General features: G+C 51.9%; 1 protein-coding gene across 1 annotated transcript; it reads right to left on the bottom strand.

Annotated features, from left to right (window-relative positions):
- Positions 1-5,502: 5,502 nt before the first annotated feature.
- Positions 5,503-22,035, bottom strand: Emx1 (empty spiracles homeobox 1). The gene is made up of 3 exons (NM_010131.2): positions 21,603-22,035; positions 15,744-15,928; positions 5,503-6,057 (listed from the first exon to the last, which is right to left on the bottom strand). The coding sequence occupies exons 1-3, from the start codon at positions 22,021-22,023 to the stop codon at positions 5,890-5,892; spliced, it is 774 nt and encodes a 257-aa protein (NP_034261.1). The 5' UTR covers positions 22,024-22,035; the 3' UTR covers positions 5,503-5,889.
- Between the last annotated feature and the right edge of the window lie 802 nt (positions 22,036-22,837).

Raw genomic sequence — 22,837 nt, 5'->3', positions numbered from 1 at the left:
TAAGGTCACTGAGAAGGGTGTGGCAGCAGGGAGCCAGCTGACCCTCCCCCCCAACCCCCCCCTCCCCCCCGCTATTTGGAAAACTGAGGAAAAAGGATGCTACATTTTGGGGGCCTACAAAGACAGGAAGGAGATGAAATGGCAGGGGAGGCAGCCATTCCATCTCAGTTCTTATAGGGTTCTGGAAGACAGCCAAGCGGAGATGTCAGGAGACGTCAGCAAGGACTGGATATATAGGCTTGCATACTTGGAAGCCCATTGAGGTGGCGCATGCCTGCTGTCATCCCAGCACCTGGGAGGTAGAGGATGGAGGGGCAGGAGCGCAGCGCAAGGTCAGTCACTCTCACTGGACTCCATGAGACCTAATCTCCAAAACAAAAGACCTGGAAAAGACCTGCACATGATTCATTTATTGACTGCCTCTAGGAGTACAGTAAGTTAACGGGAAGAGAAGGTCAAGGAAAAAGTCCTGTGGATCCCCAGCCCAAAGAGAGAGGAATCTGCCAAGAAAGCTCGGCCAATGAGAGCTGAGTGGTCACAGCATGGTCAGGGCAAAAGCCAGCTTTGTGGGCTGGGAAATCAGTAAGCTTCTGGCTCATAGCCTGTGGAGGTAGGGGTGTGTGTGTGTTTGTGTGTGTGTGTGTGTTTGTGTGAGTATGTGTGCGTGTGAGGGTGTGTGTGTGTGTGTGTATGTGAGTGTGAGTGTGTGTGAGTATATGTGAGTGTGTGTGTATGAGTGTGTGTGTGTGTGTTTGTGTGAGTATGTGTGTGTGAGTGTGTGTGAGTGAGTGTGTGTGTGAGTGTGTGTGAGTGTGTATGTGAGTGTGTGTGTGAGAGTATGTGTGTGTGTGTGTGTGTGAGAGAGAGAGAGAGAGAGAGAGAGAAAGAGAGAGTGTGAGTGTGTGAGAGTGTGTGTGTGTTTAGGTATCCTCAGAGGCATCAGATCCCCTAGTACTAGAGTTACAGCCACCTAACATGGGTGTTGGGAAGTAAGCCCAGGTCCTCTGCAAGAGCAGTGTGTACTTCTGACTGCTGAGCCACCCATCTCTCCCTCTTTCCAGCCGTGTATCTTATTCTTTGAGCCAGGGTCTCTCACTGAACTATTTGGCCAGACTGTCTGGCTAACAAGCTTCAAGGAATCCTCCTATCTCTGCCTCCCCAGCACAGATATTTTGATTTGTTTGTTTGTTTGTTTGTTCTTACATAGGGATCAAGCTCAAGACTGCATGCTTACATAGCAAGCACTTTACTAAGCCCTACCTGGAAGGAATTCTTCACGCAGATTTGGTTGTAAGCTCTATGTCATGGTATCCTGACACTGCGTTCATCGGGTATAGGAGGGAGAGTCAGGCAGAGAAGTGAGAAGGTATTAAAGGCAGGAAAAGATCAGCAGCCGAAGAGCAGATAGACTGGAGCCCACATCAGAGAGCTCTGGGGACTTCCAGGAGGGCCATGGAGATTACAGGAGGCAGGTGGAGAGGAGGCACTGGATGCAGAAGTATCCAGGGAGGATCAAGAGCCCTGTCAGAGTACCTGCACCCTTGTTTACAAGCCTAAGAGGTGGTCTCATGGGAGAGCTTGCAGCCTAACTTCACCGTTGGAGTCATGAGCAGAAAACTGGGATTGACCAAGCAAGACTGGGGGCTTTACCCACCTGGCCCTCCAACTTCTGTGGACTTCTCTCCATCCAGGGCCGTAGCTGCTGTCTGGGTTCTCCAGGTTCTGCTGGTCACTGCTCCTGCCCCTTTAGACCTAAGGGCTACACAGTCTTCCCATTGTTACTAAGGGCTTCCCGTCTTACAAAGGGATGCTCCAACATTCTCATGGCTTTCCCAGATTTGTTCATTGTTCCTTTTTGTCAGCTCCCCTCTGTTGCCCAGACTAACGGTCCCTTCTCTAAGTGATGTGGAGGTATTCCTTCCAAGGCTCATTTTTCTCTCTGAAGATGGAAGTCATGAAATTGGGGGGTGTAAGTGAGTTGGCAGTGCTTGCCCGGCATTTCATGAAGCCCTGGGTTCAAGTCCCAGCACCACTTAAACTAAGCATGGTGGTACACCGAGGTGATCCCAGCATTCAGCAGGTGGAGTTCAAGTTCACCCTCAGTTTTATATTAAATTTGAGGCCAGCCTGAGATACCCTGTCTCCAAAGGGAGAGGGGGAGGGAAGAAGGAAAAAAGGAAGGAAAGAAAAGAAGAAGTAGGTTTCCTGCTGACAGTGACAGAGACAACTAGGGGCGCAGCAGGGTGACAGTCTAAGGCCTCTCTTGTAGGGAGCAAGAAGAGATCTATCAAAGAGAGTGAGGGTTGTGCTGAGACTGAAACTTGGATTCAGAGAGTGTCCCCACCACACACCATCACCTGGTGTCCTCCTGGCTCAATAGAGTAGGTGGAGACGTGGTTTGAGTAGACTTGGACCTCTGCTGGCTTGGTAAACCAAGCATAGCCAGACAAGGGCCTATCAGAGAAAGAATGAGGGAGCGGCTCAGAGTGTCCCCCGTGCTCACACTCTAACATGGATGGGAGAGTGAACAGCCAGCCAGAGCACCCCAGCAAAGGACATCTGAATGTGTGATTTAAAAGTCTTCTTCCCAGGCGTGAGGAGAGTGACAAGAAGCTGAGGTGCCAGGTAGGTTGTCCACTGAGACCCCCCAAGTTCTTCAGGGGGGCAGGAAGACCAGAATCTGCTAGCTTCAGTCTTGGACAAATGAAGGGGCATGGCCAGGATGTGGAGCTACACTCTGCGCACGCACGTGCACAGCACACATGCACAGCCACACGCCCACACCCACCCACACAGTCACACTCTCACGCACGCACGCCCGCATGCCCACAGCCCTCCCAGACACTCCAAACACCCTCACATGCACTCACCCTCACACGAACCCCAGACAGCAGATGGGGCGCTCGGGTAATTGGTTAAACCTGTTCCCGATGTCTGGCTCCGCCTTGGCAGCACCGTCTGACAGGAAAGCTGGCTGGGCCTGCACCGCTAAGCCTTCTGCCCCCCATCCCCTCCCCCTGTGTGGCTGTCCTGGAGCAGGGTCCCAGCGAAGCTCCTCTAGGACGGAGCCTGGATCTCAAGTCAAAGATTGCACGATGCCCCAAGGGAAGCAAGCACAGCACCTATGAGGAAAGATTGATAAAGAGAGCAGGTGCCACGCCTCTGAGAGGCCAGAGGCCAATCTGGGAATGTCCTAGGACAAGAGGAAACAGTGTGGTTGTTCATGGAGAGGAAGCTTGTGGATTGGGTGCCAAGAGTTAAGAATTCCTGCTTGCTGCACTTGAGGCTCCTGCAACTCTGTGCACTTAAGACAGGTGCTCAGAAGAGTCAGGCCCTCATTCCTAAGGGCTCTGGAGGTCAGCACCACTGATGAGAAATGGCCAAACAAGCTTGCTTAGAAATGCCAGCCCAGCAGCTCACCCAAACATAGATGCGGGGAAGGAGGCCAGTGTCTACTCTTCTGGCCCTCTGCGGGCCCTCGCTCCAGGCAGGAGCCACCCAGGGAGCGGGCAGGAGCAGCAGTCCTGTCTCCTTGCTGTTCGGCTGCATCTGCGGCTCCTTCGTCTCTTTCTCTTCGGGAGAGACTTTGGTTTGTTCCCTGGAGAGGGCCCAAAAACTCCCAAATTAGCAAACCTGGCAAGCCCGCAGCTCAGAAAATAGTTCATCCTGATTCCATGTTTTTCAGGCTCACAGAAGCCTTTATTAATGAAGTCACAACACCAATATTTACCGTCTGCGGGAGAGGCACAACATGGGGGGATGGAGGGGCTCCCTGCCCCGCCCCAGCAGGCCTGCCTAGGAAGACTGGCAGGTTTTTAGATTCTTCTAGTCCTTTATCTTCTTGATGGGGCGGTCGGCTGTGATCGTTCAGGACCCATCCCCCATCCACCCCACCCCCCAGCCAAGCACTGTAGGATCTTCAGAGGAAGGGCTCACCCATCCTGTTCCCCCACCAGTAGTGCTGAAGGTGAGCCTCTCCTCCCATCCTACCAGTTCATGGACACCCGACTTCTTCCCTCCCTCCCCCAATATTGCTTGGCAGGGAGAGTCGGTGAGGGTTTAATTCAGATCTAGCTGGGTTAGAACTTTTAAATTTTGAGGGATGTGTTCATTTGATGGAAGAAGGGACAGGAGGAACAGGAGTGGACATCAGCAAGACAGGCAGCGTAGAAAAGGTAGGATGGTGGGACTAGGCCTGTGTTCTCAGCAAAAGAACATTGTGTGCTTGGCTTTCTGCACCTAGCCCAGGCAATAGGAATGGGCCTTCAGCATAGATCAGGTACTTCAGCATCCACAGGGTACTCACCAGCATCCCAGATGGGAAGAGCACAGGCCATCAAAAGCCATGACGGCTCACTCAGGGACACTCAGGGACACCAGGAGCGACGAAGGAGAGGCCACAGGTGGAAGAGAAGCAGCAGCAAAGTACAGAGTGGAGAAAGAGGAGACATTTTCTTGCCTGATCAGCAGGATCAGAACCCTCCTGGCCACAGTGTGGAGGGCCTTCTTCAATAGTCACAGAAGCCACATAATGTCTGTGCTCTTCCCAGAGACCAGACCAGGGCCAGAAAAGTGGCAGGGACAACTGAGGGATGCTACACGGATTGATGTGTGACCAGACATCACTGTCTAGCCAGGAATAGGTAAGCTGAATAGGAGAGACCTGAGGTGTGGATGAACCAGAGGAAGAGGAGACAAGGGACCCAAAATGAAAACATAGGAGTTAGGGAGACAAGGGGGGCCTCCGAGCAGATGAAGGAACAGATGAACCAGGGCAGGAAGTGGATGAATGTGTCCAAAAGGGGAGCCTGGGGCAGTGGCTGGGAGCTGTTGCTCACATCAGGAGAGTGCTAGGATGGACAGGTGGGAAGCTCATGGGAGGTGAAGTAGACACAGGCCTGGGTGTTGGGAGGGAAAGACTGTTGGAAATACAACCACACTTCTCCAGGATGGTGGGCAATGTGTCAAGAGGAAAGGACAAACAGACAAGCTAAAAGGCGGATGGACAAGAGTCCATTGGGCCTGCCTTGCCTTCCTTTGTTAGGTCAAGGTATCCCCAAGCCACAATGACCTGGGCAAGCTCACCATCCATCCCATGGGCACTGGGTGTGGTGGCTCATACTTACAATCCAGCATCTAGAAGGCTGAGGCAGGAGGATTGCTGTGACTTGGAAGAGAGTTTGGGTAACAGAGTGTGTCTAAAAAAGAAGCCAGAACAAGGTTCTTCAGGACAGGTGCACATCTGTGTGGGGCCTGGGCTTGGGACCTCCTTACCCAGCCCCAGCTCTACTTCCCTCTGGGTGTTCCTCAGTTGGAGAAACTGCTGGAGTCTACAGATGTAAGGAATCTCTTGCCTCCCAACCCTCCAGAGTTTGGAAAGATGTGGCTGAGGCTTCCCTTCAGGCTCCTGGGCCCTGAGCGCTCTTGCTGACCAGCCCTACTATACGGAGAACCAACACCCAACAGCCCAGGCTCTATGGTTGAAGATGGATAGCTACGTCATAAAGAGAGAGATTTTTTATTATTCCCATAGGGAAGGGGGACATGAGAGGATGTCACTAAGAACTACAGCAGGACCTGGAAAATAAATTAAAACAGAAATGTCTCAGAACAAAGACAGAGACATGGAGAGCAGCTGGGGGGCTGCAGTGATGGGCGGTCCACCCAAGCAGCAGGCTCTCCACCAGAAGGCTGAGCAGTCCCAGGCCTCAGCCAGCCCATTCTCTTGTCCCTCTGACAGTGATGGCCCCAGGCTCCAAGCCCTGTGGGGCCGTGACTCGAGGCCTCCCTGCAGCCTGGCTAAGGAGTGGCCAGAGTCCAGCATGGGCCCCCTGGAGCCTTGGCCAGCAGCAAGCAATGCCCTGCCCTTGTGGGCTCTTGATTGTTCCCCTAGTCATTGGAGGTGACATCAATGTCCTCCCCGTTGGCCTGCTTCGTGGCGATGCGCCACCGGTTGATATGGTGGGAACCCTTCTTCTTCTGCTCAGACTCCGGCCCTTCCTCTTCCAGCTTCTGCCGTTTGTATTTTGTCCTCCGATTCTGGAACCACACCTTCACCTGGGCCGGGAGGGAGGGGCACAGGTAAGAAACATCCAAAGCAGCCAGGATGGTCACGCTGCAGCTGAGGTGGGAGTCAGATGGGGGACCTGAGGCCACCCAGGCCAGGGCTCTCTCTTCCAGGCATCTGCCACCCTTCAAATGCAAGTGAGGAGGGCAGAGAAAGGACTGGGCTAGACATAAGGGCAGTTTTCCCAGATCCACTCAAAGACAAAGGAGCAGGTATGGCTGCTGAGCCTCCGGGTCTCTGCAGCCACAGTGACCAGGCAGAAGAGAGCATCACAGGCCAGAGCTCTGCCGATGTCCAGAGAAGATGGAGTCATCCCCAGAGGGCCCAAAGCATCCTCTATCTCCTGTGCCTCACACTACCACATGGAGACAGTCATGGCTTCAACCCTGGAGGAGGCGTCTACACGAAGAACATGGCCTGTGACAGCCAGACAACATCTAAGATCCCAGGACCATTAATGGGCACTGTAAACTCACAGGCTGCCTGTACTGTGTGAAATCTTCCTACCCACTTCAGTAGTAGAACTGTGCAGACCAGAGCTGTGGCTAGGAAACCCCAGTCCCTCAGGTGCCAGCTCCTTAGAGCCGTCTAAAATTCACCCATGATCACTTGACCTTGGACAAACAATTATGGGGAGAGTTCTGTCTGAAGCCCGACACGCCACACAGGGTTAGCTCTGTACCTCCTGGTCCAATAGCACTGATCCCCATGGCCCATCTAGATATCACAGGTCACACAAAGAACAGTCAGAAGAAAATTGGAGCGCAGAAGTGAGTGCTTATTTGATCCCCTACTTCTGTGCCAGGGAGCCTTGCCTTGTGTGAGGCTTGTACAAGGGAGACAGCATCCTTCATGATGGCACAAAAGGCTGGTGGTCTAGGCATCTCCAGGAGGTCCCATTTAGTTCCATCTCTACCATCCTCCCTTCCTTCTCTCCTAGCTCCAGTCATCCCTCCCAGCATTGCTGGGTGTCCACGACAAGGCCCTCACGTCCTCCTGTAGGTGGCTCCCCACACACTCTCAGTACTTGCATATTGCTTTGATTACACATCACTTTGTGGGCCAACCAGGTCCAAATCCTCCTTGGTGCTAGCAGGAGGAGTGTGAGTCCCCGCCTCAGCTAAGTCTCTTCTCTGGACTGATACCCCTCACCAATAGGAGAGATGCTTTGGGGGGCCCCTTGCTGGTCCAAGGCACCTCCTAGACTCCTGTGCCAGTGGAGCCCTTGGGTAGGGGATGTGGGGCAATGGGTTTGCAAGTCCTGGTGTTTTCCTGGGAATATCAGTACAGCTTAAACCAGGCAGGGTCTGCCTGCTGTGGCTGTTTGGACAGCACTGGTAAGTTGTTTGTGTACCGTGGTGGTGAGGATTTCAATTCTGGCAACTGCAGTGACTGCTGAAGGGAGAACTAGAACTCAGGGCAGGGCTGAAGGCAGCCCTCGGAGACAAGCAGCAAAGGAGAGAAGGGGGCCTGGTATCCTGGCTGTAGGATGGTTTCATGCCGGGGATGTGCCAACCTCACAAGCCTTCCTCTCTATCATAGAGGCCCTCGAAGCTTCTCCTCACAGTCCCTGCTCACAGAGGCCTCCACTGAGCCATCTGTCCTGCCACTAGGTTGGAGGTGGGGACGCTGGTGCTCAGTGTTCCAAATGCCACTAGCTGGAGATGAGAGAGCTAGTCCAGGGAGCATCCGGACACCCAGCCTTGGTGAACGAAGTTAGGACAAGGCAGGGTTCAAACTTGTAGCCTGCGTGCCTCTTCTCAGGTAGTCAGAGAAGGATATCGGCTGCTCTGAACTCAGGACTTCGGGATCCCATGCCCACCTAAGCCCCAGTGTTCTCAGCATACCCCTGGCGGTCAGCCCAGTGCCTGCCCTCTACCCCCAGAGCATACTATGACTGTGCCAGCCAGTGGGTGGATGAGTTTACCCTGCCTTCTGTGAATGACTCAGAACTCTGTACAGGACATCATATCTGACAAGCCCAAGTGGGCTGGATGCAAGGGGCAGTGGGCAGCACCCAGAGACAGGGGGTCACTTTCTGCACCTTTCTCCCTTACCCCATTCTCAGGTCTCCTTCTGGGAACTGATGATTACAGTGGCCTGTAACAGGACAGAACCAGCATGCTGCCCTTGCCTGTCAACTCTCTCCCAAAGGAGGAAACGACAAATGGCAGAGTAGAGCCCAGGACAAGGCTGTAGGCCTAGGCAGCATCCTGGGACACCACGCAATAGAGAATCCCAACTATTTGTTTTCATAAGAGAACTAAAGTCAGTTGGGATGTAGCTGTTGCTCAGTCGGTAGAGTCCTTGCTTAGCATTGCACCCAGCCTTGTGGTCTAGCCTCAACATCACATAAAGGAGAGGTGATAGTACACACCTAGAGTCCCAGCACTTGGAAGGTGGTCAGAAGTTTAAGGTCATCCTCAGGTATATAGTGACTTCGAGGCCAGCCTTGGTTACATGAGACCCTATTTCAAAAAACAACAGCACCTGGGGCAAGAACCCCGCACCCCCACCCCAGAATAGCCCTCTCCATAGGCAGCCTGGATGTCCTCTGCTGAGCAGCTCTGGGCCGGGTATCCAGACGCTGTTTATAAACCCTATAATAGCAGGGACAGTTGTGACTTCATCATAGTTCAAAAGCCAGGAGGAACAGTGTTGGTGTGTGCAGTCACAGCCATGGGAGACAAAAATGTGTGCACGGGTGAGACAGAAGGGACTGGACTTAAACACCTAAACCTCTCTTTGTCCCCTTAACTTTTATTCTCCCATCCCAACACCAATATATATTCACCTCTCTCAGCCCCCAAAGCATGCTAGAAATGCTGACTGGAGGCCCCACCCACCCAGCTTGATCCCTGTGTTTTGGGGCGAAGCTTCTGTGATCTCCTAAATCACACTTTACTGTGTACCTCCCAATTTCTTGGGGAAGCCGAATAGGTTCTTTTGAGACTCCCCATTTTGCACTGGGTTACGTAACCTGGAACTCTCACTGGCCTTTGAAAGCCTGCTTGGACACTCCTGGATCCCAGGGAGACTAAGCACTGTCCTCTCTGGCTTTGGAGTGAAGTCCCAAGACCCAGAAGGCCTGTCTGGGTATGGTATCCAGTTGTACAGAGGTGGAGTAACCCAATACTGTACTGCAAGCAAGTGGTGCCAGGGAAAGATCTGGGAAATGGGAGGAATCAATGGAAGAGGGACTGGAAGGAACCAGAAACAGGGCCGGAGAAGCTAAGTGCTAAAATGCAGAGCCCTTTAATGGATGTGCTTTTGCAAGAGGATTTTTGTTTGGTGGATTTGTTTGTTTGTTTGTTTGTTTGGTTTGGTTGGGGGGGGGCTGTTTTGATTTGGTTTTGTTTTGTTTTGTTTTGAGACAGGGTCTCACTATGTAGCTCTGCATAGCCTGGAACTCCCTAAGTAGACCAAACTGTCCTGAGCATCAATTCTGAATTCTGCACTAGTTGGTTTGGGAGAAATTGAACCATCTTGGCTAGCTTTACTCAACTGCCAACTTAACACAATAGAATTTTCTGAGAAGATAATCTCAATTGAGGACTTGCCTAAATCAGATTGGCCTGTGGCCGTGTCTGTAAAAAACTCTCTTGATTGTTGACTAATGTGGGAAGACCCAGCCCACTGTGGGCAGCACCATTCCCCGGGCAGGTGGTCTTGAACTATATAAGAAAGCTAGGTGAGCGAAATCCTGCTTGCCATCCAGAAAGCAGCATCCCTCCTGGCTCCTGATGCACTTCTTTGGCTGTGAAGTGAGCTGCTTGATTAAAGGCTACCTTGTGTGGAAAGGCTAGCAGGCTACCACCTGCAAGCGCTTGCTTTGACTTCCTGTCTTGACTTCCCTCAGTGTTGGGCTATAACCTGAAATTGTAACCAAATAAACTCTTTCCTCCCTTGAGATGTTTTTTTTTTTTCTGTCAAGATATTTTAGTCGCAGCAACAGAAATAAAACTAGACTGGATAGATTTGTACACAGGAATGTGAAACCAGAAAGAGCACAAGGAAGCATTAACCTCTTGCTGGAGGAAGCTGGTGGAGAGACACCCTTTGTAGAGAGGGGCATTGCTCACCTTCAGTCAGGCAGGATGAAGAGCAAGAAAGTGTTCTGAATGTGCCAACGCAGCACTTCCTCAGAGGACAGAGCACTATATGCTATGGTGGGGACACGCGTGTGTGAATTCGTGAGTGGCTGGACAGTGGGTTTACAAATGAGTGGAAAACAGCTCCTGTCAGTATTTTGGAGATCACCCTTAACTTCTGAGTAATCTGCTGTTCTGAACAAGGGAGGGGCCCTTCCACCTCACTCACCACCCCCCACCCCCCAATCTCAGCCTTTCAGCTCCAGGTGCTTGTATACTTTCCAGGGAGGACCCTGTCCCAGCTTTAAGAAGTCCAAACATCCCTGCCAAGATCTTGTAACTCTGACATGGGAAGTTCCTCCTTATGTTCTATTGCGCTCTCTTCTGCTTTAATTTAAGCATGTCTCTTTAGTCTGTCGGCCTCAGGCACAGAGAAAGTCCTTAGAATAGACAGCTTGGAGACATCAGTCACCCCAACGTTCAGCCTGCTCTCTTCCCTGCCCTCTCTTGGGGGATCCATTTCCTATCAATTGATCATGTCAGACTTCCTGCTCTCAGAATCAGATCAACCCTTATCCCCCCCCAAGCTGGCGTCACCCCCAACTCCTCGAGCCACCTTATATCCTGTTCCCCCACCCATCCTAGATCTTCTTTACCCCACCACACAGGACTTCTAGGCTATAGGAATATGGAAACACCTGATCCAGGACTTGGAAGAAAGGGTGTGTCATCCCAGAGCCACAGTGAATTACTGGCAAACTTTTGACTTTTCCCTAAAATTCAAGTCACTTGGATATCTCCTGCCAAAGGAGATATTTCTCATCCCTTCAAAGACAGGACATTCCATGGTAGGAAACAACCACCCTGAATGTCTGTGAGGAAAACCCATACATAGGTAAAGAAATCCCCGAGCACTTCCAAGTCCTCCCTCTCCCTGCTCTCAAGCCTCAAGATGGCATCTGGTCTTGACACTGCCATCTCCGTCTTAATGTGCCCCCTTCTAATCCTCGTGTCCCCACCTCCCCACACCACCTATAATCCTATACATTCTTCTAAGCCTTCCAGGCCATAACTCTGCTGAGGACCTCCCACCTATCAGGTCTCCTCTGATCCCCTCTTCCTGAGCTGTAATTCAAGAGGACTCAGTTACCCTATCCTTGTCATGGAGGCCTGTAGGACAATATACTTTAATTTAACACATTAATCAACAAGCAAGAGAGTTTTCTATCCTTGTCCTGCAGGCATGGATAGACTTATCTATACGAAGACTCTCCAAGGCCCAAGACCAAATTTCCTGTTTTTCTCACAGCTCAGCAAAAGTAAAAGACAGACAAAGTCAAGAGACACTGTTGACCTATTTTATTCTAGGGACTACTGGAACACGTAATTGGCCAAGAACAGCACTCACCCCCATGTTCCCTGTGACTGCCCACTGGCATCTGATGGGTACCAGAGGGATTGCCTGGCCTTTCAGTGCCCATGGAAGTCAGCCTGCAGGTGTGTCATATGGTGGGAACACACCCTCATGGAGGTGCTGATCTGACCTAGGTCTAGATTTGCCAAGCAGTCACATGAGTGCAAGCTTAGATGAGTGCTTTCTTGGTCACACCCCAGGCTGCACCACAGTCGTGAGAAGCAAATGAATGCAACCAGAAGGGAGAACTGGCCTTGGCCCAGGGCCCATCTTTCCACCTCTTGGACTCCTAGCTAAGCTATACAGCTCACTACCAGGTAACTCAGGCTGCCCAACGCCTCAAGCTGGAGCTCTGCCAGCACAGAGCTCTCCTCTGAGACTTATCTATTGCCTGTCTTTGTGCCATCAACACTAACTATGACATTAGGACTGGACAACCACAGGGGCAAAACAGTGAGGGAGCGGCCAAGGCAAGGGACAAAGGAGTAAGCAATTTGTAATGGCTGGCTGAGTGTGTGGTGATTGGAGACAGGGTCTCAATTGGTCCACGGATTGACATTAGCCAGGCCAGCTTCAGTATAGCTCAGAATGACCCAGAGTTTTAGAGACTCCTGCTTCTACCTCCTAAGTGCTGGGATTATAGGTGTACACAGCCTGCCTGACTAAAATAAAATTTATTTTTATTCTATGTGTATGAATGTTTTACCTGTATATGTATGTGGACCACAAGCATGAAGTTCCAACAGAAGCCAGAAGAGGGTGTTGGGTCCACTGGAAGTAGAGTGGCTGTGAGCTGCCATGTGAGTGCTGGCAATTGAATCCCAGTCCCCTGGAAGCTCAGCTAGTACCCATAACCACTGAGGCATCTATGCAGCCCCATGCCTGGCTTTCATTCAGCACATAATTACTGAATATATACTCCAGGCCAAACACGGTGCTGGATCCTGTGAGGAAATAAAGTTGACCTCTGCTTCCCACAACCAAAATGCTCAGACCTGTACTGTTCATCATAATTACCCAGTGAGCTGTGGGAAATGTTTCCTTCTTGGACTGCATCTTGGATGTCCTAAGAGCATCTCCTGGGTATCCCTGTATTTTAAGATCTCCCTGAGAGATGGATGCAGCTGATCTACAGCTTGACATATGGACATGACAGATAATTAAGTCATAACAGCAAAATGTGATGCATATTTGGAACGGCAAGGGGGACACTCTGAGTTCTGGGAGAATGGAGGAAAGATCACAACTCTCTCTCTCTCTCTCTCTCTCTCTCTCTCTCTCTCTATCTTTCTCTCTCTCTCTCTCTCCAAAAAGGTCAAAAATAAAAAGTGGATGGTGAACCTCATAAATTCAAGGCTGGGGACCACCCAAGCATTATTTCTTCTCAACCACAAGAATGTAACAGTGGAAACCTGGGAGAAGACAGAGCCAGAGCTGGTTTGGCAAGATAATGGATAGTCATCGGCAGGTAGGAAGATGTTGTTAGTTGCCGATAGCTCTCTAGAGATGGGTGGTGGACAGAAGAAGACAAAATGGGTGAGGTAATCAACAGATGGGTAGATGGAGGTTGTTGTTAAGAAGAAAGGTATATGTATTTTGGAGAAAACCATAAATTTCCCAATCTGGGGAGACAGCTAATGAGCAGGGGCAGATACAAGTTGCTAGATAAAAGATAGTAGCATGTAAGGAGTGGACCACAGAGGCCTGGTTGACAGATGTAGGTATCATGTTAGAAACACAAAGCAGGGAGCTGCCTGGAGTACCACATGCTTGACAGATAGCAGATAACTGGAAATGACAGGTAAGCTTGCATGGCAAACACTGAGGGGTGGATGGTGACCTGATTCTACAGTGTAAGTCCAGAAAGCAAGTGACAAGGACAATAGAAAGGTAACCGATGACGACGACAATGATGATGATGACACTGAATGTGGCAGGAAGAAATGTTGGTTTAAGGGAAACCGAGGCAGGGCCTTTATTATGCTACTAATTTGATGGATTAATTTAAACAAAGAGAACGGACCTGAGAGGGAATGGGAATGGGTGTTACTTGAGTTCATCTAAGATACTTCTAATCCTCACACCTGTTTTCTTGATGAAGAGACAACTGAGAGATAAAGCACCTTGCCCATTGTGCGTAGCAGGCAGGCAGATGGGCACTGGAATTCCATCCGCCTGACTTGGGCCTCTGCTTAGCTCACCTTCCCACCTCAGGGTTTTTACCTGTAAAGGCAGAGCTACAAGGAAGACCTCAGCCCCTTCAGGTATTCTTTGATGGGAGAGGGGCAGAGCTGTTTTATATGTAAAAAGAACCCCATTCTCCCAGCCGGGGTGGGGGTGGGGTGGGGGTGGGGTGGGGGTGGGGTGGGGGTGGGGTCAGGATTAACCAAGAGTCCCAAGGGTTAGCAGAACAGATACACTGTACTCTTCTCTTTGGGTTTGTTCTAAAGGCATGTTAGAAATGTCCCATGATAGAAATGAAAGCAGCAACCAGCCTATCAACTATGAACTGGCATTATGAGAACTAAAATTGACAGGAAGATAGATTCAGTTTGAAAGAAAATTAATTAAACATGTTCTCACTGTGCTGAAAAATGGAAAGTTTAAAAACAATGCCATGATTTCAACAAGTGCTAATCTGTGGGTGGCAGGATTATAAACTGTTTTGTTTTCTTACATTCCTGCAATTAACGTTTAATAAATATTACTTTTTAACATGAAGCTAATTATAAACACCATTCTTAAGTTGACACCTTGTTTTAAACAATAATTGCAAAGCGCTGTTTGCCAGGAGCGAAAGAGGTGTTATTTTATTAGCTTATTTCTTAAACATTGCTTTCTTTAAAACAGTTTTTAAAACTAACTCTGTTGCTTTGTAATATTTGTTTGTTCAGTAAGAGCTGTCAACTAGCAACTCTAGAACCCACAGGTTCGGTGGTGGCCTGGAAGGAGGCCCTGATTCTATTGTTTTATGGAGTTCCAGTTTAGGGACCTGGGGTGCAGCAAGGGGTTGCCTACCAGACCAGTGCCCCTGTTACCCCAGCTGCTAATGGGAGAGCACAGGCAGACCCCTACCTGAGAAGGGGTGGTAGGAAATTGTATAGCAGGAGCAGGGTAGGAGGAAAGAGCATTTAGCACCAGCAGAGACAGAGGTCAGCTTCTGAGAGCTGGCAGGGTCTGTAAACCTATATTAGAAAGCAGTCCAGTACAGCAGCCAGGCTGGGAGTCCCTCAGCTGCTGCAGTCCTCCTTCACAGCAATGGACCAAATGTTTAATGACGCTTTCACGGGATGTTCATGTATGGCAAGGTCCTTACCAACAAAACAAAACAAAACAAAACAAAACAAAACAAAACAAAACAACAAAAACCCCTCATGTTTGCCTCTTTACCGTTCCCTAAACATCTTTTTTTCCTTTAAATAATCAATTATTGCTAAACCCTACGTGGGAACTATAACGTCATCCAATCAAAGCCCCCCAACACCAATGGAGTTCATTCCCTCAACACTCCACAGACCCTCCGTGCCTAAGTTTCCTGACAGCTCCCTAGACACTCTTGGAGGCTTATCGAGTTAAGGTAACCGCGAATGATCCACGGTTCTCAGAGCCCTAGCAAATGTCCTGTGCCTGGATCAAGGCCACTTTCCAGTTAGGAGCTGACCTCAGGTTCACTCATACCTCTGTTGCAAAGCTGACACTGGCTTTCTATGCCCAAACACCACAGGTACTTGAGGTCAGATGAGGTCTCCCCGGTTATGCCAGGGCCTAGAGAAGACCGGACCACTCCCACAAACTTGTGGGTACTGTGTTACCTACACTGCAGAGGGGCTAGGGATCTTTGCAGCCTGGGTGCACCACAGACCAAATCCGGCCTACTATGCTTCTGGTGGGATTCTTAGCGCGGATTATAAGATCGGGGAAACTAGGCGAGTTGACTTATTATATATGCCATTCCAGAACGCACGACAGGAAGATTGCTTTGAGTTCAAGGCCATCCTGGGCTACATAGCGAGACCGTGTCTCATTACAACACAACACTCCTGAAACTTAGCAGGACAAGGCTAGAGAAAGTGTAGGGTTTCCAGAAACGAGGTGGCTTTTGGAACCCGAAGGGTAGAGAAATCTGCACCCAACCGCCCACCTCCTTAGGCTGTGGCAGGAGAAAGCTCACCTGCGTCTCGGAGAGGCTGAGGCTGCCTGCCAGCTGCTTCCGCTCGGCTCCCACCACGTAGTGATTCTTCTCAAAGGCTCGCTCCAGCCGCAGCAGCTGCGAGGGCGAGAAGGCTGTGCGAATCCGCTTGGGCTTGCGTGCGAAGGGCCCGTGCAAAAGCAGCCCGTCCTGGGGAACGTCGCTTGCTGCAGCCCAGAGGCAACAACAGCACACGCAGGTACAGACAGAGCAGAGAGAAGGGGCGCAGTGAGTAGCAGGCCTCTGCCTTGGGGACGCCCTGCCACCTCTGCAATCCTGCCACCTCCACCGCCTCTCCCATATCCCTTGTGGCTGCCCTGAAACCACACTCCAGAGCTTCCCACAGGGAACGAGGAGCAGAATCCACTCTTGAGCCAAGACGCAAGCCCAGACCTGATGAGGGTCCAACAGGCTCAAATCCAACGTTGCCAGGGGCAGCAGAAAGGCCAAGGGATGGCAGAAATCCCTTAGGTCTGTTCCTGAGCCCTTACAATGCTACACCCAGGCCCCAACGATTGATTAGCTTTTAATTATTTAGTTCCAAAACCCGCCCCCTTTTCAGACTGGCTGAAGAGGACAGGGTCCCCTTCCCAGACTACCTAAAGAGGACAGGATCTGGGCTCAGAAAGGTGATGGGGAAGAACAAGGCTGACTACCAGGAGGACTGATAGGAAGACTACCCAGAGGTCCTCCAAAGACTCTTAACTGGTGCTTAAAGCACTCCTGCAGCTAAGTGCTCAGGTCACTATTACCCTGCTGAAAAAATCCTGCCAGCAGGCCAAGGCTCCACCACACAGGAGGTGAAGGCAGGCTGGGTCCAGCAAGCAGGCAGATAGACCCTGGAGTTCTTAAATCTACTTCTCCCTGCCCCTCCCTTCTCTCCTCAGGCCTTAAACACTGCGAAGGCTGGCCCACTGTGAAGGAAGGCTGGCAGAGTGGAAGCCATTCTCATGGGAACGGCTCCTGCGTTCTCTCTGTGTATTCCTGAGTTGAAAGAACATATAGGTACATACTGATATGTTCATTTCCCTATAGGTGTGTGTAAATAACACCTGGCTTCCCCTTTGTCTCTTCCTCCCTTTACTGTATAAGAGTTCAGAGAGTGACTGTCCCTTGGCAAAACTCCCACACTCCACTCCTACACTGCAGAGGACTGAATAAGACTGGGGTGGTGGTCAGGAGGTATAAAAGCCAGAGCAGGCTTCTGTCCACAGCTCCAGTTTGGTTCACCCCCCACCTACCCCCACCCCTGTCCCACAGTTGGACATTCTCAAGGACTCAAACCGTCCCTGGACCATCACACACTGACCCTCATACACTGCAGTCCCTGGACCATCACACACTGGCCCTCATACACTGCAGTCCTTGAGACCATCACACACTGGCCCTCATACACTGCAGTCCCTGAGACCATCACAAATTGGCCCTCATACACTGCAGTCCCTGAGACCATCACACACTGGCCCTCATACACTGCAGTCCCTGGACCATCACACACTGGCCCTCATACACTGCAGTCCCTGAGACCATCACACACTGGCCCTCATACACTGGCCTGTATCAGTTCCCCTGTCCCAACAACACAGAGCCCTAGATGAGATGTTTTGACAGAGTTAGCTGTTGAGATTGACTGATCCAATTAATTTCCTCAGAGATGGCTACTGTCTGGGTTGACTCAATTGGACCCACGATTTTACTCTGAAGACAGCAAACTGGACAATTCAGATGAGACCTCCCGTTTCTGGAAAGAGCTATGCAAGTGAAAGTCACGTCATGAGGTGCCCTTGTTAAAATTCAGCTGGTAGACTAACTGTATCCCTCTACTGGTCGCAAATACCTGACTGTCTTTGGGGTTTGGAAGTCTATGCCAGTCAACTGGGCTACTGGGATCTTCTTTGGAACAGTTGCCTGGAATTGACCTCCCATCACCCACGCATTTTAAGGGGCTGAGTCTGCATTACTATACAACAGGACGAGGGGGTGTCACTGAGGAGTGAGGGATGGACATCTCCCCTAAGGTTGGTGCTGAGAGCAGACCTAGGATCCCCCCTGGCCTGGCTGAAGGAGTAGGGATTTCAGTTGGGAAGCAGAGGGACAGTCGGGGAAGGTAGTCTGTCAGAGAGACTAAGAGGAGAAAAGGAAAAAGCCTACTCCTGGAGTGACTAAGAAGACTCAAAGCCTTGCGTGAAGACCAGTCTGGAAGTCCAGGGGAGGGGAGAGAATCGGATGAGAAGCCTTTATTGAATAAATTGCTTTGAAAGCCCACATTGTTCAGAGTCCAGGTAAAACTCCAAAGGGGGAGGGGGTTCCTCTGGACAGATGAGCCAGAGAAGAGGTTGTAGGGAGAGGCCTTTCTATCTCAGCATTCGTGAGCTTTGGTCCCAGTTGCTCAGTTGTCTGGCCTACCCTATACAGCAGTGAGGTCGCAGTGTAGAGGGCCATGCAGGTCTGAGTGAGTGGGATGCAGCGGTGTGCAGGGAAGTGAGAGCGGAGAAAGCAAGACTGGGCTCTGCTGCAGTGTTCTGTAGTGGCTGTCGAGAGGTGCTGGGAGCCTCAGTCACCTGTATAGTGGAGGAAAGCCCTTCCTGTCTGTTTAAGCCCCATAGGTTGAGGATAGCCTGAACTAGCTCTTTCCTGACCCAAAGCTTCTTTGACTCCACTCCCCAATCTTGCTTAGTTGGGGGAAGGAATGTCCTGCTGTAGTGGTTAGCATGTGCCCCAGTGTGTGTTCACATGCATGTGTTGAATCATAGGGTCTTCTTGACCCAAGCACGAAAGAAGCTCGAGGCTACAAAATTATCCAAAATACTGATAAACGATGACAAGTTATTTAATTAAAAGAACAAAACACCAAAGCCTTTCCCAGTGAGAAAGATGATGTTTAGTGCAAAAACAAACATCCGATGATATTGATCAGTGTAAGGACAGGGGTGTCGAGGTATCTGTACTGGACGCCTCTCTTTTTGACCTATGGGAAAGGGTCCATCTCTCCCTACAGTTTCTGGCTGAGCCACAGGACGGACCAAGCTTGAGGCTGAGGTGCAGCCTGTGTGAAGTAATTTCGGGCCGTGAGAAAAGGTGTCCGTTTTAGACACCCTTAGGAAAGGAACATGACCCCCATCGTTCGCTGGAATTAGGAGTTAGGATGTGAAAATTCCTACATTCTCTCTCTCCAGGCCGCTGCAAGGCTGATGGCTGGGAGCTAGCAGCGGAGATACTAGGAACCAGGCAGCGGAAAGCGGGAGCAAGAATCCGAAGCTCCCTGGGCTGGGGCTGCAGTCCTAGATGGAGAGGCCCCATTAGCTACAGACTTGGAGCCTGGTGCCCCGGAGGAATTGCTCGGAGCTAGAACCTGGAGCGGTCAACAGTAAAACGGAGATAGCCCCTTCCCTCTTCCTCCTGACTGAACAAAGGCGGCCTTTGAAGCGAGTGCCCACAACCGCAGCAGGATTGGTAGGGCTGAGTCTCCTTTAGTCCCCTTCAGTCGTAGCTTTCCAATTCAAAAAGTTCTTGATCCCTGGGAAATATCACCAAAACGACGCCAACCTCGCTTAATCTTCGCGGGTTCTTCCCGTTTGGCCCCCAGTTCGGAGGTCCCGACCGTGCACCCCAGCTTTTCCTCTTTGCTTAGGGGAGAAGCGGCTTCCAGGCGCTACCCGCTCGTGTTGCCCGGGAGCGCTGCGCACAGAACGCGTAAGCCGGTTCCGTTTCGTTCTTGTAGGGTTTCGTTTCTTGCACCAAAACGGGACTGAAGTGAGCATCGCGGAGACCCGGTTCTCCAGAAAACACGGCGCCGGAGGGCCTGGGACTGCTGGGTTCTTAGCCCGGAGACCCAGTGGAATCTGGAAGAGGCAGCGTCGCCGGTCTGCAGGCTGCAGGGCCATGGCACTTCGGAGTTGGAAAGGGTTGATCAGCACCCATTGGACTTCCGAGTTCGCAAGCGCGGTCACACTCAGATCCTTCCCCGCGTCGAGACGCGGTTCTGGAGAGAAAAAGCCCACCGTTTGTGTAACTCCACAACGTATCCGCTGGGACCGATGGCTCAGAGAGCAGCGGAAATTTCCTGGAGGGTTTTGCGGAGGATATACTGGCCTCGCTTGGCTGAGGATGCTCGGAGCCCGAGAGCTGATCTCTCTCAAAAGGCACATCCAGCCTCGGGCGAGCGGGATCAGCGCGCGGGGCCAGAGGTGTGAAAGGTGGAGAGAAAAACGTGAGATTCCGAGATTCTGGACTAAGGGCCGAAAAAGCCCCATCCAGGAAGCATCTTGAGTGTGCTGAGGCACTGGACTAGGCTAGGAGCCCTTAGCACCCTGTCTTCCAGGGTCCCGGATCCTTCACCAAGGGTTCCAGGTCCCTTGAGCCGTGGGCTCACATCCTGGAATAATCAAAATTCCGCCAGTGGGCGCGAAGCTGAAGATAGAGCCCCCCTCCCCCGGAGGGGGGACGCGGGTAGTTGGCTAAATTAGAATAAAACCTCATTTTAGTAGTAAGCATTGGTGTTAAGTGACGGGAAATGTTACCTAAAGCAGCTAATACCTTAGGCTTTTCCGCTCCCGCCTGCGCACACTTTTTGAGGAGAAAAATATACCCACAAACATAGGCGCCGAAGTAACCACACTATTGGATCCACGGGAATTTCTGTATGTAGTGGCCAGGGAAGAGCGGGGGTCATTGATAAATCGGGCCCTCTCTAAATAGCCTTCTCCAAGTCAGTCAAGCGACTATAGCTAAAGATTCAAGACATTTTTCCTTTTATCATATAAATAATTGTATCACATATCAGATTCTCTTTGGCCGCGTAGCTCTGGCTCAATGTCAGTGTAGCTCCTGGAGCTGCTGTTTTATGAAACGCTAAATTTACCTGTAAATAAAGTCTATATCAAAGTGGGAACTAAGCAATTGCTATAGGAATCAAGGCCAAAATTTTCTTTTAATGAAAGAAAAGAAAACTGCACATCCAAGGAAGAAAATTATCTGCACTGGACACAACTCTCTCTCTCTCTCTCTCTCTCTCTCTCTCTCTCTCTCTCTCTCTCTCTCTTTAGGAAAGTCAGATAACTGGTGTGTGTGTGTGTGTGTGTGTGTGTGTGTGTGTGTGTGTGTGTGTGTTTGTGCGTGTTTAAAGCTTTTGGAGGGGTCTTAATTAGCAAACCAGATGCGGCTGCAGACGGGGTGGGGTAAGACTAGATATGACCTTAAAAGCCCTCCTCTGCCACTACCCCTCTCAAGAGGACTGTCCTGAGCTCTAGCAACCGGGTGGGCTCCTGGAGGAGGTCAGTGGTGAAGAAAGCCGGTTTGTTTTCGCAAGCCTTTTCCACTTTGGGTCGGAGAGGGCACATGTAACTGGGAAAAGTCTGGCCAAGGTTGCTGAGAAACGTCCCAAGAAATCCGAGTGAACGCACCACGCTGCCCTGCTTCTCACAGAGCCAGCGAATGCAGGTGGACTTTCCCCTGCCCCGACGCGCCAAGAGTAGTGGTGACCAAAAGAGCGAAGTATGGTCACAGCTCAGAGCTCTGGCGCGGGAAGGGCAGAGGGCCAGCATTTCAGGGTTGGGACTGGTTTAGTCGGAAAGGAGATTAAGGTTGGCCACTGGAGGGTCTGAAAAAGCTCCTAGGATGCTCTCGGCCTTCTATTCCAATTGGCTTTATTCCTTGAAAAGCGTGGCGGTCCCAACCTCACTTCTTGGGTGGGAGACCAACGCAGCAGACCACAGGCTAATCGCCTGCGCACAGTCCAGGCTGATCCCTAAGCCTTGTCCCCCCACAACTTCTGAACATCCCCGCCGCCGCGCCTAGCCTCCCCCCGCATCCCCGGGTCACGAACACGGCATGGACACTCACCCTGGAAGCGGTGGCCAAAGAAGCGATTCCGAAGCACCCAGGGGTAGAAGTGGAGAGGGTCCCGATGCTGGGCGCTGAAGAAAGAGTGAGGGGGTTGCAGCGAGGAGGAGCCCAGCTGGTGTGCCGGGTGCACCGTCAGAGCCGGGTGGTTCATGGCCTCTGGGAACACCAGCTCCGGCCCTCCATAGAGCGAGCGGCCGGCGCCCGCAGCGGCAGCGGCAGGGAAGCCACTCACGAAGGCCGTCTCGGCCGCACTGGGGTGAGGATAGTTGAGCGCCGTGGGCCTGAGCGGTTCCTCTGATGCGGCCACAGCCAGTGGATGGGAGCCCGCGCCCCCGCTGCCAGGACTCCCGCCGGTGCCACCATCCTTGGCCACCAAGGACTCTATGGTGAAACCCCGCTTAGCCGCGGGCTGGAACATCGTCGCGGCCGCCGAAGCGGAGTGAGGTAGCGGGGCTCTGGGGAACGCTCGGTGCCCCGGCGCTGCCGCCGTGCGGGGTGTGCACCAAGCCTGGCACATGCACTCACGCCCGCACCCTTCACCTCCCCCGCCCGCCCACCCGCCCGCGCTCGGCCCTTGCGGACCAGCCAGGAGCGGGGCGGCGAGGGGCGTGCGAGAGCCCTAACACCGAGTTGGGCCACTGCGCACCGCCTGGAGCGTGGTCCCCGCGGCCCAGCAGGCAGCTCCTCTCAAACGCCCGGGCGCGGGCTGCCTGTGCTACTGAGAGCCGCTTCAGCGGTCCTCCTGGATCTCTCCCTTACTAATCAAGCTGTGACCGACCACCGCCCGTGATCTTTCTAGCTCTGCCGGGCCAGGCCTGGGCTGCAGCTCTGCGAGGAGAGAGTTAGCGGGCACCTGCCCCGCGCTCCCCCATTGGCCACCGCTCACCTGCCCCAAGGTGGGGGGCGGGGCGGGGCGGGGCGATGGATGGCGGGTGGGGGAATACGGTCCCCAGTCGGAGGCAAAAGCCGGACTGGAGCATTGGTGCTTGATCTAGTGTCCTCCTCCTACCCTCCACTCTGCATCTTGATTTTCTGACTTGGTCCTTTAGCCTCCGCCACACTCTGCTCTGAGGGGGACATCTACAAAGCCTGGGCTTGAGGAAATATACCAAACCCTCTTCAAGCACGTACCTCAGTTGAACCCCCTCCCTTCGCCCTGGGATGTCGTTTCAGTTCTTAGAGAACTTGGATACAAGCTTAGGATGGGTGTTTGGGGTCCAGCCTAGATTCTC

This window comes from Mus musculus, chromosome 6, assembly GCF_000001635.26.
Source record: "Mus musculus strain C57BL/6J chromosome 6, GRCm38.p6 C57BL/6J".
In the NCBI taxonomy this organism is placed as follows: domain Eukaryota; kingdom Metazoa; phylum Chordata; class Mammalia; order Rodentia; family Muridae; genus Mus; species Mus musculus.
Note: the sequence above shows the minus strand (reverse complement) of the source record. Positions and strands in the feature narration are given on the sequence as shown.

What these genes read in the sequence shown, in the direction of transcription:
- Emx1 (NM_010131.2), bottom strand. Translation starts at nt 22,023, where the DNA reads ATGTTCCAGCCCGCGGCTAAGCGGGGTTTCACCATAGAGTCCTTGGTG. An exon ending in CTTTGGCCACCGCTTCCAGG is followed by an intron (nt 15,929 to 21,602) that starts GTGAGTGTCCAT and finishes TCTGGGCTGCAG; the next exon opens with CAAGCGACGTTCCCCAGGAC. An exon ending in TCAGCCTCTCCGAGACGCAG is followed by an intron (nt 6,058 to 15,743) that starts GTGAGCTTTCTC and finishes CTCCCGGCCCAG; the next exon opens with GTGAAGGTGTGGTTCCAGAA.